The 17,301-nt window shown below is 36.2% G+C and overlaps 1 protein-coding gene across 1 annotated transcript; it reads left to right on the top strand.

Moving 5' to 3' along the window:
- The first annotated feature begins 14,615 nt into the window (after window positions 1-14,615).
- LOC120190902 (calcium-binding protein KRP1-like) lies at window positions 14,616-15,034 on the top strand. Its single transcript, XM_039193938.1, has one exon. It carries the CDS (start codon window positions 14,660-14,662, stop codon window positions 14,999-15,001), a length of 342 nt encoding a protein of 113 aa, XP_039049869.1. The 5' UTR covers window positions 14,616-14,659; the 3' UTR covers window positions 15,002-15,034.
- Window positions 15,035-17,301: the final 2,267 nt, after the last annotated feature.

The following is a 17,301-nucleotide window of genomic DNA, read 5'->3' as shown; positions in this document are numbered from 1 at the left end:
ATTTCTATATAATGTTTTCAAAATTATAATTAATTATTTAACAATTACTAATGTTTGTTATTATATTGTTTGTAGATTTGGATATTCGAGGCTTTCCCCAGCATGCGGACATATGCATTAAAATCCTCAGATGATATTCCTAGGGCTATTTCCTGGAAGAGGAAACGTATGTTGGATTGGGAAGACTTAATACCATATGCGACAATAAATAATGTAAGTTAACACAAATACTATCTATATAAACAAGTTATTAATAGTAGACGTTTAACTTTGTTTTAGTTTTTATATTATTAGGAGGCCAACACTCCATTAATGAGACTGACACCCACGGAGGCTGAGCTTGCCACTGATTGGTGGCAAGCTAGTCAGCGTTTTTTTGATGGCACGAATGATGAGCAGCCTCCACTTCCTCCACTTCGAGAGCCATCACCTCACCCAGAGCCATCACCTGATCGACCCGACTATACACCTCTACAACGAGAGCCATCACCTATCCCGTCACATCATCGAGTCTCTTCTCCACCATCACCTCATGATAGGCGACCGACAAAGATGCCACGACTTCTATCTCCCTGTTCTCCACCTCCACGGGATGAGTCAAGGGAGTTACGTGATGAGGTCAATGCCTTGCGTGAGGAGATCGGTACTCTACGCGATAACGATGGTGCATGGCGTGTGGAGGTGTCTACTTTACGTGGTAAGGTTGCCGCTCTACGTGAGATGGTAGTATCGTTGCAGAATGAGGTTCATACTCTACGCAACGAGGTAAGTTTAAGATTTTCCATATTTAACTTGATGATAAATTTACTCGTAATTTCACTTAAATTAACCATTTCACTTAGATTGCTTGGTAAATTTATTCGGTTGCTGCCAAAACTACTAAACTTTTTACTTTAACACTGTGAAGTTAGTATTTGTCTTTGTTTTGTCTTGTGGTTGAAAGTTTGAAATATATTTATCTTTGTTTTCACTGTTTAAATATCATGTCTGTTTATTTACTGATATTTGTATTTTTATTTAGCGGACCGATAAGGTGGATGCTTTACGTCGGGTTTTTCTTGCACGACAGAGTTCACGCATCAGACGGCGTGCACGTGCTATTAAGTCTCCGTATACCCCAATAGTGCGAAGACACCGCAAGAAGAAGCCCGACTCGCCTATCATCCATCAAGAGTCCACTCCTATCGTTGAGAGGCCCCTATCATTCCTCGAGAGTCCCCTCCCACCGTTCAAGAGGCCACTGTCATCGTTGAAGAGGTCCCTCCCACCATTCAAGAGCCCGATTCACATGGCGTCATATGTAGGATTCTTGAGAAACCCTCTGACGTGCCGGACATGATGGATTCAAGTTGGCTCTCGTATGAGTTACCGGCCAGTACCATACCGGTATCTGAAGAGGAGAGGAAACAACTACCGGACACAATTCTGGATAACACCCTTTGGGCTAAGACCGCAGTTGATTTTTATCTACACGAGCGAAGCCAGGGGTGTTTCACTGACATATGCAAGCTCAATGATGATATCTATTTGTTGCTTGATCGGTCTTGGTGGGGCGTATTATTAGGGGTCGAAGACAATGGCTATTTCGATGGAGGGGTAAGTCTTATATTTTCTTATATTTTCATTTGATTAATTTGTTTAAAAATTAATGTAATTCACTAATATATGTATTTTTTTGTAAACAGCATATCGATGCGTGGGTGTCACGTCTACTAATAATTAGGAAACTTAAGGAAAATAAAAGAAATACACGGTATACAATAATGCCGACGGCTTTTAACGCAGTTCACTTGAAGAATCAACGAGATGAATCATTTGCGTTGGGCAATGGACAAGCTAAACTTTATCCTGCATGGTGGGAGGTCGATAAGGTTAGTGTTTATTTTAGATTGAGTTTAAAGGTATTCATAAATAAGTGCGCAAATGAATGAATTATTACTTATGATTGTAGGTGTTTATCCCTGTTTTGGAACGTAACCATTGGCTTCTCGTCGAGCTTCAGATCCCATCCCTTAAGGCAATAGTATATAACAGCATGATAAATTACATATCATTGGCTGATTTAAGAGATATTATTAAGGGATGGAGCTCTTATTTGGCTAAATACTTGGATGCGATAAATTATTGGACTCGTTCTGGAAACAAGAAGCCAAAGAAGCTCAATATTACAGTTAGCAGAGACGAGACCGCACCACAACAAACGAAAGGACCCAGAGGGGATTGTGGTCCTCTCGTATGCTTGGCGTTGGACCGTTTGATCACAGGAAGTATAAAGTATCTACCTCCCACCGATATAGATAGAGCTGCAGTAGGCTTGTGGTTTCGACATTATATGGCTAGATCGATATATACGAGACGCTGCCTACCTGCATCCGCGTTATAAAAATGTCCATAAACAATTGGTATGTTTATAGGCTTGTGGTTTGAAAATGTTTGGTTAAGTACCTAGAATTCAATAATTTGTTGTTTGTAGGTTTTAGATGTGTAGAAAGTGTTGTTTGAGCAAATGTTTGGTTTATGCAGGTTATCTCAGAAGTGAGCTGCGTGAAAATGATGTATGGCTGCAAAAGTTGATTCAATAGTAGAAGTGTTATTTTCTCTAATAATTATTGCTTATTTTTTATTGTTTAATTGATTTGTAAAAGGTGATTTGTAAAAGTTGATTTGTTTAATTGATGTTAACATAATTCTTATTGTGCTTGTTTAATTGATTGAAATGTAATGGTTGATTTTGTTGATTTCAATATGCATTATGTTGAAGGCAAAAAGTACTATCGCAATGCGAAATGAAAATCGCAACGAGAGAATCGCAACGCGAAAATGAAAATCGCAACGCGAAATTAAATTCGCGTTGCGATTTTCATTTCGCATTGCGATTCCCTCGTTGCGATTTTCATTTCGCATTGCGATTCTCTCGTTGCGATTTTCATTTCGCATTGCGATAGTAATTTCCGCGTTGCGATGGACATTAAGATGATTGCCTATTAAGTGATAACAACTGGAACAGATCATAGCAATTTTCAAACTCAAGTTACTAATACATGCCTAACTGAAAATGTTAACAATTCACACAAAATCTACATAATACAACGTTTGCATTTAAAATCACCTAAGTTAACAGACCCAAAAGGTGAAGCCAGTTGTGATTGGGATTTTAAAGATGATTGCGATTTTGATTGCCTTTTTCTTGACACCATATGAGCTTTGGATTTTGATGATGATCCATATTTTGGTAGAGGAAAAGATGATTGTGATGGCACTGGTGATCCACATGTCAACCTTGTATGACCACTTTCCTTGCACCGACTACATGTCGATCTCTTCTTCTCTTCACCCTTAGACGGTATACGATCGTGACTTTTTGGTCGGCCAGGTAGCCTTCTGTCCATGGTTGGTGGCAAAACTGTTTGTAAGTCATCTGGTATGTCCCACTCAGAAGGATGTGAAATAGGGTAGACAATCTCGGCATAAGTCTGTCGATATACTTCTGTAGTGTAGCAATCCATAGCGTATGTGCTTGAATCATCTTGGTTTAGATGAAGAGCAACTTTTATACATGGCCGCATGGATAACCAGATGTTTGCCATTTCTACAACTACACGTCCTTGCATTTAGATCGACAAGCCCATTTAAGTTATTATCCAGTACTTCAAACAAAGTGTTTGAACATGGTTCAACTCTCCATGACGTTGACTTCACAACACGTTTCGTTATCTTTTTTTCAGTCCATGGTGTAACACGATGTTCCAATGTTCCTGTAAATTTAAATAAATAATACTTAGTAAAATATATCCCAATGTTCCTGTAAATTCAAAGAAATAATACCTGCATGGTTTCTTTTCTTGTAGTACCACTGTTGAATAGAGGCTCGAAAAAACTCCATTAACATAGTAATGGGTAATTTCCGGGAATGACGACTTAGAGCGTTAATTGATTCTGCACTATTAGACGTCATGAAACCATATCTTGCTCCAAGTTGATGTACTCTTGACAATCTTTCAAACCCGACATCTTCTATTGTTTGAGCACACTGAGGCAAAACACGTCTTAAACAGTTTATATGCTTATTGAAATCCACTTCCCGATAAGCCTTTACAGCCTTCCAGTATGTCCATTTGTGCTTTTTTATACCAGCAGACCTTGATTTTAGATTTCTATACAAATGAACACCACAAAGTCCATGAAAAGCATCTGGGAAACACCTTCTAACAGCATTGTCAATTGAGTTTGCCCTATCGGATATGATTGTCAGATTGCTAATAGGACCTATGTAATCCCTAAGATGCCCCATAAACCATGTCCATGAATCGGAGGTTTCAGATTTGCCAACCCCGTAAGCTATTGGCAATATCCCATTGTTAGCATCCATGGCTACTGCTAATAAGTTTACTCCAAGGTATCGACCTTTCAAATGTGCTCCGTCAACTATAATAACTGGGCGCATGCAAGTAATAAACGAACGAATCTACAAAATAATATACACAAGAAATATAATCATTTAAATTTTAAATGCATGTAACTAACAGAAATGAGTCAACAGAATATATTGATTTACTAACCGCAGCACCAATGGCGATAAACAACAACTCAAAGCGTCCATCTCTATCTGTTTGATATGAGTTACCGACCCAGTATTTTTCAGCTTTAAATTATGACAATAAGCCGGCAGTTGGGCAAACGATGCTTCTGGCGACCCCCTCAACAATTCCAAGGCATAACATTTGGCTCTCTAAGCTTGAGAATATGATATACTAATCTTGAACCGAGCATTCATGTCAGTCATAATTTCATGTCCCCGATATACCCTGCCATTCAAAAACATTAACTCAGCCAGAAAACCCACCCAACACTTTTTTGTTTGCCTGTCTATGGTGAGGAAAAACTTGGGTTCTTGAACATGTTGTTTATCATAAAGGTCCTAACTTGAAACATTGCGCAATCTTTTATCCTCTTTGCAATCATACGCCACGTACAGTTTTTTTCAACCATACACCTTGTTTCGAAACGATCTTTGCTTGATTTGTTAACTTTTAGTTGATAGCCATCTTCCACACATTTCGTATACAAAGCTATCTTCAAGTCTTCCTTTGTATCAAAACAATCATCTTTCTTGTTACGAATAACTTTTGTGTAACAATCAACTGCTTTCTTTGCCAACTCTTCTTCCGGTAACTGAAGTAATTCTGGCATATTCCAGTTATACTCCCGTGGCATTTTCTTTTCTTCGGGGACTTTTTCTTCTTCTTTTTCTTCTTCGGGATTATATGAATTACAGAATGGATGTTAAACATGTTCATTCACAGTCGTAACTTCCTCCTCATTATCATCAACAACATCTTCCTCGACAACGGGTGTTTCATCATCAAAATTCGGGTATTGACCAATATCAAAATCATTACACGCAGGGTCTGTTTCTTCTTCTGAAACATCATCAAAATTCGTGTATTGACCAATATCAAAGTCCGGGTATTGACCAAGATCAAATTTCGAATACTGACTAGTACTCACAATTTTTTCTCTTGGCTCATCATCGTCTAATTGGTCAATACGAAAACCGGAATTTGGTGCTGAAAGTTGATTTGGATTTGGATTAGAGAAAGGCTGTGGGTTTTGAGACCCACTTAGTTGATTACTACCCGCTACTGACCCAACAATACTACTTCTAGGTTCAACAACATACAATGTAACATCATCACTTGAAACATTAATGTAAGCAATGAATCGTTCAACATCTTCATTGTCGGTTAACAAATAAACTTTACCATTTCTCTGATAAGATAGCCTAAATACACTTAGGGGCTCTAAATTCAATTTTTTTGAAACACGTAACATTAGGGTTTCATAAGTTAACTTCTTTAATGACAGTTTTAGTTGAAGATTCATGGGTAAAGGCATATATTGTAAAACACCATGAACATTCTCCCATGACCCTCCAAAACACAAATCTATCCAAACATGATCAATATTAGATGATTTCATGGTTGTAACTAAACAAACGAGATGCGAAACTAAGACCTGTTGCCGGATGGGGAAGGATGTCGTTGGATATTGGAACGGATGTCGCCGGAGAGAGTGATAGATGGAGATGGAATGAGTTGCGATTTAGGGATTTAGGTTGAGTTGTTGCTGCTGCGATATATACATACACAAAAATTTGGCTTGCGAAACTAAAACATGTTGCGAACTTTGAAACTCGCATTGCGATTCTGTATTATCTCGTTGCGAAAGGCCATCATTTGACCATCGCAATGCGAACTGCAAATCGCAACGATAGAATCGCAATGCGAAATGAAAAAGGCAACGAGGATTAACATGCATAAACTTTTAACAATTATTATTGAATTCTAGGTACTTAACCAAATATTTTCAAACCAAAAGGAGTATATATGTTAACAAAACTTGCATTATGTGTATTTTATGTGTGCACTTTTAACATTTTCAGTTAGGCATGTATTAGTAACTTGAGTTTGAACATTGCTATGATCTGTTCAGTTGTCATCACTTATTAGACATTCATTTGACTATCGCAATGCGAAAATGGTTATCGCAACGAGAAAATCGCAATGCGAAACGAAAATCGCATTGCGATTTTCTCGTTGCGATAGCCATTTCGCGTTGCGATAGTCTGTTTTGCCTTCAACATAAAGCAGATTGAAAATCAACAAATCAACTATTACACACAAATTATGTACACATCAATTAAACAAATCAACATTTACAAATCATCTTTTACAAATCAATTAAACAATCAAAAATAATAATAATTCTTATTTCTTCATCAATTATTGAATCAATGAATCAACAACTTTGTGACCCCGTACATCTATTTCACACAGCTCACTTAAGGATTAACCTGCAGAAACCAAACATTTGCTCAAACAAGACTTCCTACACATCTAAAACCTACAAACAACAAATTATTGAATTCTAGGTACTTAACCAAACATTTTCAAACCAAAAGGAGTATATATGTTAACAAACTTGCATTATGTGTATTTTATGTGCACTTTTAACATTTTCAGTTAGGCATATATTAGTAACTTGAGTTTGAACATTGCTATGATGTTCAGTTGTCATCACTTATTAGACATTCATTTGACTATCGCAATGCGAAAATGGTTATCGCAACGAGAAAATCGCAATGCGAAATGAAAATCGCATTGCGATTTTCTCGTTGCGATAGCCATTTCGCGTTGCGATAGTCTGTTTTGCCTTCAACATAAAGCAGATTGAAAATCAACAAATCAACTATTACATTTCAACACAAATTATGTACACATCAATTAAACAAATCAACATTTACAAATCATCTTTTACAAATCAATTAAACAATCAAAAAATAATAATAATTCTTATTTCTTCATCAATTATTGAATCAAGAATCAACAACTTTGTGACCCCGTACATCCATTTCACGCAGCTCACTTAAGGATTAACCTGCAGAAACCAAACATTTGCTCAAACAAGACTTCCTATACATCTAAAACCTACAAACAGCAAATTATTGAATTCTAGGTACTTAACCAAACATTTTAAAACCAAAAGGAGTATATATGTTAACAAAACTTGCATTTGACTTACCAATTAACAGTGGACACTTTCATAACGCGGATGCAGGTAGGCAACGTCTCGAATATATTGCTCTAGCCATATAATGCCGAAACCACAAGCCTACTGCAGCTCTATCTCTATCGGTGGGAGGTAAAAACTATGTGTTTCCCGTCGTCAAACGCGCCAAGCAAAGGCATACGAGAGGACCACAATCCCCTCTGGCTCCCGGTGATTGCTGTGGCGCGGTCTCGTCTCTGACAACTGTGACATTGAACTTCTTTGGCTTCTTGTGTCCAGAATGACTCCAATACTTAATCCCATCCAAGAATTTAGCCAAATGAGAGCTCCATCCCTTGAAAATATCTCTCAAATCAGACAGTGATATGTAATTGATCATGCTGTCATACACTATTATCTTCAGGGATGGGAGCTGAAGTTGGACGAGAAGCCAGTGACGACGTTCCAAAACAGGGATAAACACCTGCGATCATAAGTAATAATTCATTTATTTGCGCACTTATTATTTATTAACACCTTTAAAAAATTTAAAAAATAAACACTAACCGTATCGACCTCCCACCATGCAGGATAAAGTTTAGCTTGTCCATTGCCCAACAAAAATGATTCATCTCGTTGATTCTTCAAGTGAACTGCGTGAAAAGCCGTCGGCATTATTGTATATAGCGAATTTTTTATTTTTCCTAAGCTTCCTTATTATTAGTAGACGTAACACCCATGCATCGATATGCTGTTTTACAAAAAAATACATATATTAGTGAATTACATTAATTTTTAAAAACAATTAATCAAAATCATATATAAGACAAATATAGTCTTACCTCCCCATCCAAATAGCCACTGTCTTCAACCCCTAATAGCACACCCCACCAAGACCGATCAAGCAACAAAACATTTCATCGTTGAGTTTGTTGATGTCAGTGTAACACCCTTGGCTCCGCTCATGTAGATAAAAATCAACTGCGGTCTTAGCCCAAAGGGTATTATCCACAATTGTTTCCGGTAGTTGTCTCCTCTCCACTTCAGATACCGGAAGGGTACTAGCCGGTAACTCATACGAGAGCCAACTCTCATCCATCATGTCCGGAACTGGTGGGGGTTTCTCAATACTTCGATATATTACCCCATGTGAATCGGGCTCTGGAATGGTGGGAGGGACCTCTTCAACGATGACAGTGGCCTCTTGAACGGTGGGGGGGGAATCTTGAGGGAGAATAGGGGCCTCTTGAACGATTGGAGGGGACTCTTGAGGGATGACCGGTGAGTCGGGCTTCTTCTTGCGGAGTCTTCACACCATTGGGGTGAACGGAGACGTAATAGCACGTCCACGCCGTCTGATGCGTGAACTCCGTCGTGCAAGGAAAACCCGACGTAAAGCATCCACCTTATCGGGCCGCTAAAAAAAATTAATACATAAATCAGTAAATAAACAGACATGATATTAAACAAAGACAAATATGTTTCAAACTAGCATTGTATTCACCTAAATCATTATTCTATCATAGTTCACAAAATGCTCAGATAACATTCCAGAAGTAAGCACTTATAAACATTTAAAAGGACAACATATATAAACATTCCAGAAGAAGAATAGTTTACTTTCGCAACACGAAACTTAAAATCGCAACGCGAAATGACTATCGCAACGCGGAAATGGCTATCGCAATGCGAAATGAAAATCGCAACGACAAAATCGCAACGCGAAATGAAATCGCAACGACAAAATCGCAACGCGAAATGAAATCGCAACGACAAAATCGCAACGCGAAACACAAATCGCATTGCGATTTTCATTTCGCGTTGCGATTTTGTCGTTGCGATTTCATTTCGCGTTGCGATTTTGTCGTTGCGATTTTCATTTCGCATTGCGATAGCCATTTCCGCGTTGCGATAGTCATTTTCGTGTTGCGAAAGTAAACTATTATTCTTCTGCAAATTGAAACTTGAATGGATTGCATTACTTCAACCAAAAGACAAAAACAAAACCAAAAACAAATACTAACAAAAATAGATTGGCAGCAACCGAATGAATTACGAGTATGAAAAATCTTAAACTTACCTTGTTGCGTAGAGTATGAACCTCATTCTGCAACGATGCTACCATCTCACGTAGAGCGGCTACCTCACCGCGTAATGTAGACACCTCAACACGCCATGCACCATCGTCTTTGCGTAAAGTACCGACCTCCTCACGCAAGGCATTGACCTCATCACGTAACTCCCCTAACTCATCCCGTTGAGGTGGAGGTGGAGAACAGGGAGATAAACGTCGTGACATCTTTGCCGGTCGCCTATCTTGCGGTGATGGTGGAGAAGAGGCTCGATGATGTGAAAGAATAGGTGATGGCTGTCGTTGTGGAGGTGTATAGCCGGGTCGATCAGATGATGGCTCTAGGTGAGGTGATAGCTCTGGGCGAGGTGATGGCTCCCGAAGTGGAGGCTGCTCATCAACCGTTCCATCAAAAAAACGCTTACTAGCTTGCCACCAATCAGTGGCAAGCTCAGCTTCCGTGGGTGTCAGCCTCTGTAGAGGAGTGTTGGCCTCCTAACAATATAAAAGCTTAAACAAAGTTAAATGTGTACTAGTAATAACTTGTTTATAAACATATGGTAGTATTTATGTTAACTTACATTATTTATTGTCGTATACCGTAGTAAATCTTCCCATTGCAAGGTTCGTTTCCTCTTCCAGGAAATAGCCCTGGGAATATTATTTGAAGTTTTTATTGCATATGTCTTCATGGCGGGAAAGGCCTCAAATATCCAAATCTACAAACAATATAATAACAAACATTAGTAATTGTTAAATATTACTTATAATTTTGGAAACATTATATAAAAATTCTTACCTTAAAGGCCCAAATAAAGCCTGTCAAAGTGTATTTGGAACCATCGCCATGCAAACTTTTTCGATCATCCAAGGCAGACGATAACTTATTCCATGTAGCTTTCCATAAATACGAGCCCCACGGAAACAGGTTCCACGCATTTAGGTCTTCTACCAATTTGATTAGATCATTTGGAATAGGTTGCCTGGCCTCTCTGCCTAAAAAACCGGCATGCAAAGAATTAGAAGGCATACTCGACAACGTCGACGTCATCCATCCGAGTAAAACCATCTTTATTATTCAAAAATCTGTCAGGTCTTCTACGTGTAGACTCGGCCTCTCCAGCTCAGGAAAAACCCGGGATAGCCATGATGGGCGGGTAATGTGTCTAGTGTACCGACCTACATCATCGTGTCCGAAGCGTAGACCGGTGATTAAGCAAAACTCCTCCCGCCCAAAACACGTATACGTCGGTGGAAAATCAAACCATATCTCTTCATCACGACGTTGTATAGTCTATGGTAAATCTCTAGTCATGGTTTGAAGAAACAGGTGTGTCAACATCGCATCTCCACCGGGATGTTGTACTTTCAGCCATGGCCCGAAGCATGTATCCTCAAACATTTTTCTTTGTGCAGGTGAAAGCTTCGACGCAATTGTTTTGGCCAGGCTGACTTTATTTCTCAAGGTCAATTGAGCCGAATAAAAGTTCTACAAAAACAATAAACATACTAAATTAGATATACCAAAAACTACACTGTGAAGATATACCAAAAACAATAATAAACATAAATAGTAGTAGTTTATTCTTCAAACTTAAATATGCAACACTGTGAATTTCGTATTTGTCTTTGTTTTTTGGTTGAAGTAATGCAATTCATTCAAGTTTCAATTTGCAGAAGAAGAATAGTTTCTGAAAATGAAAATCGCAACACGAAAATGACTATCGCAACGAGAGAATCGCAACGCGAAACTAAAATCGCGTTGCGATTTGCATTTCGCGTTGCGATTCTTGGTTGATTTAATAAGCAATCTAAGTGAAATGGTTAATCTATTATTGAAATTACCAGTAAACCTATCATCAATTTCAATATGAAAAACCTAATAATAATGCAAAAATTTCAAAAAGAAAATAATTAAAAAAACTAACCCTCGTTGGTTGATTTGGTTGATTTTCCATTTCTGATTGTTAGGGTGGCTCTGAGAGATTTAGATAGACGGATTTCGCCGGAGATGGGGACGGATTTCGTCGGAGATGGGTGAGAGAGTGAGAGATGGAGATGGGACTGAGTTGTGATTTTAGGTTTTAGGTTATGAGTTGCGATTACGGGATATACTGTGGACAGTTCAGTGTTCCAATATATTTATATTCATGTTTGGAATTTAAAAATAAAATACTTGGCCAGGATACTAATGGCGCTTTGAAAATCGCATTGCGATTATGTATTATCGCGTTGCGAAAGTCAGTATCGCGTTGCGAAAGTAAGTATCTCGTTGCGATTTTTTATTATCGCATTGCGATAGTCAGTATCGCATTGCGATTTTCTCAATTCGCGTTGCGATTTACTTATTCGCATTGCGAATTTCCCAATTCGCGTTGCGATTTACTTATTCGCATTGCGAATTGGGAAAATCGCAACGATACTGTAGACCATCGCAACGCGATTTTCAACTATCGCATTGCGAAAATGCAACGCGTATTTGCGATAATGGAGATCGCGTTGCGAATTAGCGATCGCATTGCGATTTTGTTGGTCATTTTGGCAAATCCGGAAAAAGTTGGTTAAAATCGTATATTATATGGGATTTTTTGTCACTGAGGTTATTTTCTCATTTTAAAAACCATAGTCAAAACATATCAAAATAAATAAATTAACTCATTAATCAAGCTTAAACCGATTTATCAAAATAAATTTAAATTAAAACTAATCATGATAAAATTAATTTGAAAACTGCATATTATCAGTTCGAATAATAATAATATATAATAACGTGGAGGAGGATAATAATATGTTGACCAACCCAATAATTTTTTTAAACAACCACAACTGGATTTCATTAATAAAAGTAATAAAATAAATTAAAATTATTTTGCACCCAAAACATTGAGAAAAACAGGGGTAATAGTAAAAAAAACTCATACATGAAACAAAAAATTTAAACCCAAAGATACGAATAAAAATAAAAACCTTCCAAGATTATGTCTAACAACAAAAGAATTCAGTAACCTTCATAAAATTTATAGTCTCTATTGAACCAGTGGCGGATGCACTAAGCCCGCATAGGGGCCAAGTGCATCCCTATTATTTTGGAAAATTGGTTAAATTTAGCTTAATGTGTTAAGAAAAAATTACAATTTTTGCGTACTCGTTATTTTTAAGAAAAAAATTTAAAATTTTGAACTCTCATTCTTAAATTTTTGGATCCGCCAATTGAACGATAAGTTTTACGAAGTAATAAAGGAGTGGTGAGCGAAATAATTAATTTGGCAGACTATTTTACTACACAATTCTAATTATATCGGTAAATAATCTTTTACCAAGAGGAGATCTAAGAATACATGACCACTGAAAAACCAATCAGAAAACAAATATTATGATATTTTTTTTGCGAGCACCAACACGACCGCAGAGGTATACAAAAAACGTACCAAAAGCCATAAAGAACGTGGCACAAGAGCTGAGAAAATGATGTCATAATAAAATAGATTCCTATTTAAAATTGAAAAAAACTCAAAATAGAAAAGGAAAAATAAACGACAGTATGAAGAAAAAAAACATAATCACCGATGGTCAGCAATCAATATTAATATTGGTGTCATCGTCGATTAAATAAAAATGTAAGCGAAATAGGAAGACGGGACAAAAATATTGAAAAAAAAATATGTTAGTAAAAAAACAATTAATTATCTCTAAAGCGTATAAAAATAAACACAATTAGGAAGGTGTGTGGTCCAACATTATTTGAAAAGATATTTTCGAGTATTCTACTCCCATGGTGCATACTTCGGCAATAGTGCTTTGCATGTAGTGTGTATATCAATTTGGAAGAGCCGGAAGGAAAGCGACACATCTAACTCATTCGAAGTTGCATATTTTCAGAAAAACAAAAACGTTATAGGTCAAATTCTGATTCCAGTCCTTCTATTATATTAAAATTTAATCCTCACGCTTTAATTTGATACGTAACTTGGTCCTCCTATTTATAAGAGAAATTGTTATCGTCGTTACCTATTCTTATTAAAGCGTTAACATCATTTTTTTTCTTTCTAAAAACCTTAAATGTTAACTGAATATTTAAGGGTTTTTTTTAAATTCTAATGAAACAACATAGTCCAACTAATAATATTTTCTTTCATGATATAATTATAATCAATACACTTATATAACTATAATCAGAATTAATCAATATAATTGAAAAACGAAATTATAATTGCAATCAATATATCTATATAGTCATGAATAGAATTGAAATGTGACCAGAATAAATCTCTACATTATTATATATATGATGATCTTAAATCAAAATAAAATCTGAATTGAGAACCCATATTTACTATTTACGTATAGTACTGATACTTAAACTTAGGATCTCAAAGTTATAATGACCTCAACTTTGTCATTAAGTTATGGTATCATTAGAAAGTAGCAACTAACTTGTAAAAGTATGATGCTCAAGTTTTTCTAATAGTATAATATGATTACAAGGTAATATTTATTCAGAACTTTTTAAATCAATTGACAACGTATGCATACTCTACAGTAACTGCTCAAGTTACATCAAATTAAAGTATGAAGATTAAATTTTAACATAGTACAAGGACCAGAATAAAAATTGGACCAAGCTTTATACCTAGCAACATCAATGGAAAGGCACAATCTCGTGACCCTGAAGTGCAAACTGCGATTCTATAACTAAACTGCTGGTGGCTCAAAACTAGACAAACTAGGTTTCGTGTTCCAAGCACGCAATTACACGTATAAATCCAAAACATCGTCTCTTATGTCGAAAGAATAAAAACTGCGTCCCCAAATGGTACCGCCCCCATGCAACTTCGAGGAAAGAGAACACAAAGCCGGCCTTCATCTTCCCGAACAACTTCATCTTAACTTTACATTCGTTGTCGTCGACAATCCTTCCTTTGTTCCTCCCATATTTCTGCTTACGTAAAGTTATAAAACCCCAATATCTACGCGACCCTTTCTCTACTCTCACATTGCAATTTGCATGCCATTTGAAATACTTTTAGGGTATTTTTTCAAATGGCAGCGGGAGATGAGATTGTGTTCGAGGATTTTTTCCCTGCAATGGTGGATAAACTAGGCGCAGAAGGGTTCATGAAGGAGCTGTGCAATGGGTTTCGTTTTTTGATGGATGGGCAGAAAGGGATGATCACCGTCGAGAGCTTGAAGAAAAACTTGGCATTGCTTGGGTTGCAAGGTATGAGCGATGATGAACTGGTTTGCATGGTGAGCGAAGGTGATTTGAATGGAGATGGTGGGTTGGATGAGATGGAGTTTTGCACCTTGATGTTTAGATTGAGTCCTGCTCTGATGAAGAGCTCAAGAACATTGTTGGAAGAAGCTTTAGTTAGTGAAATGTAATTTTTTAATTAATCGTTTGCATTCAAAAGAAGAGAGTGTTGTGTTGTTCTTGGTTTAGGGCATGTTTTGCCACCTAATTTGCCGGTGATGAAATGCTGGAATAAAAAATCTCTTTATTATCTTTTCCCTAATATAATAAAATAATTTATTGTGGAACAATTCAAATTTTGGTGGTGATGTCTCTGTCATCTAAATTGTAACTAATAATAATAAAGTTGGATTTTATTCAAAATTAATGTCCGAATGAAATTTATGTCAGTAGAGATTGTTAAATTTATAATTAAATTAAATTCTATTTTAGTTTTATTGGTTGAAGATTACTTGATAATTAAGATTATTTATGTAAGAATTCTTATGAATTTAGGTTTTTCAAAGACCAAGTATTTAACCATTTAAATTTAAAATGTCTTAACCTTTCGAATTATAAGAGAGAATTATTTTGGAGAAATGTAATATGAATTATTTTGGAGAAATATAGTAATTTTGTGATCTTTGCAACTATTAGGGTGTATGTTACATAGATGAGTTTTGTAGGGGATATTAAGAAATATATACCAGATTAATTGTGAGATACAGAGACTTCCATGTATTTGTATTCTTCATTATATGCACATTTATAATAAATTATTGTTTCTCATTTCTAAATATAGACAAAATCGAACCACGATAAATATTATTTGTTACGTGTTTTCGGGGACGAACATAAAATTTTATGCTAGGAAAACGAATTTATAAAATTCTAATAGGGAATGAAATTATAAAATTTCATGATGGTAAAGACATATTTTTAATAGAAAATACATAGAAAAAACTAAATTATTCTATTGGTTTTTAGATTTTTTTTAAAGTGCTAATATTGGGATGACTTGTTTTAGAATTTCAGTTGTTTGTATGTTTTAATGGAAAAATGCAAATTTAGGAAAAAGACAGAGAGGAAAGAACAAACAACAAAATGGACAAAGAATGAACAGACAAGTCACATATGAGACATCTTTGATTGTTTTCCATATTCTTCGGGCATCATTTAGAACACATCTTTCTTGTAACCTCGGATTCTGTTTAGTACGTCACCAATTGGTACCTCGCCCATGCAACTTCGAGGAAAGAGAACATTTTCAAAACGAAGCCTGACTAGAAATTTATACTGCATGCCACTGGAAGCATTTTCTAGGGTTATTTTCCTTCTTTTGCCTTTGTTATTCGAGATGAGATTGTGTTCGAGGGTTTCCCCCCCCCCTGCAATGGCGGAGAAGCCAGGCGCAGAAGGGTTCATGAAGGAGCTTTGCTATGGGTTTCGTTAGCTGATGGATGGGAAGAAAGGGATGATCACTAGCGAGAGGTTGAAGAAGAACTTGGCATTGCTTGGGTTGCAAGGTATGGGAGATGATGAACTGGTTTGCATGGTGCGCGAAGTGGATTTGAATGGAGATGGTGGGTTGCATGAGATGGAATTTTGCACTTTGATGTTTAGGTTGAGCCCTGCTTTGATGAAGAACCCAACAACATTGTTGAAAGAAGCTTTAGTTACTGAAATGTAATCCTTTCATCATTTCCATTCAAAACCATCGAGACGAGATACAATATTATTTTCTTGAGTCGCGTCACACTAAAATTATGAACAATAATTAATATATTTTTTAGATATTCATCTACTTCACAAATTTATTAACATGAAATTTTACTCTTTAAATTCGAACACAATATCACTTTATAAAATAGATGTTTTGAAGGTGTTTGTTCGAAAATTTAAATATTAAGAAGTATTCTTTTGAGAAAACAAACAACATACCTTGAAATTAGTCTTATCGGATGATCATTACATGAGATCAGAGCATTAAATTGCCAAACCTTTAGATATATTTTTATTGGTTTCGAGTGACTTTCGTGCAAATCAATGCAATGAAAAAAAGAAAGAGAAGTGAAATGTAAATATTTTGATACAAATACTGTCGTAAATGATGATCGATAACGAGTGATAGTTGATCAGTAACAATACTAATTTAATTGATAATGGCCAAATTAATATGCAAACTAAAATTTAATAACAAAATCAATATACAAACTATAAATTTACAAAAAAAGAAGCTGTCACATCATCACGCTGTTGTTGATTTAATGACAACAATATTTGCATGGAATGTTAAACAAACTCTCAGTATTAAATTAAAACATAAAAGTTATGTGATAAAATCGATAGACAACATAAAGTTAGGTGACATTAAGCGTAGTTTATCCTAATTCAATTTATGCGTCAATGCTCACCGTTTTGGTTTCAATAAAAGAATTCAATAACAAAGTGT

This window comes from Hibiscus syriacus, unplaced genomic scaffold (genome assembly GCF_006381635.1).
Source record: "Hibiscus syriacus cultivar Baekdansim isolate YM2019G1 unplaced genomic scaffold, ASM638163v2 tig00004111_pilon, whole genome shotgun sequence".
In the NCBI taxonomy this organism is placed as follows: Eukaryota; Viridiplantae; Streptophyta; class Magnoliopsida; order Malvales; family Malvaceae; genus Hibiscus; species Hibiscus syriacus.
This window is presented reverse-complemented; position numbering and strand designations above follow the sequence as displayed.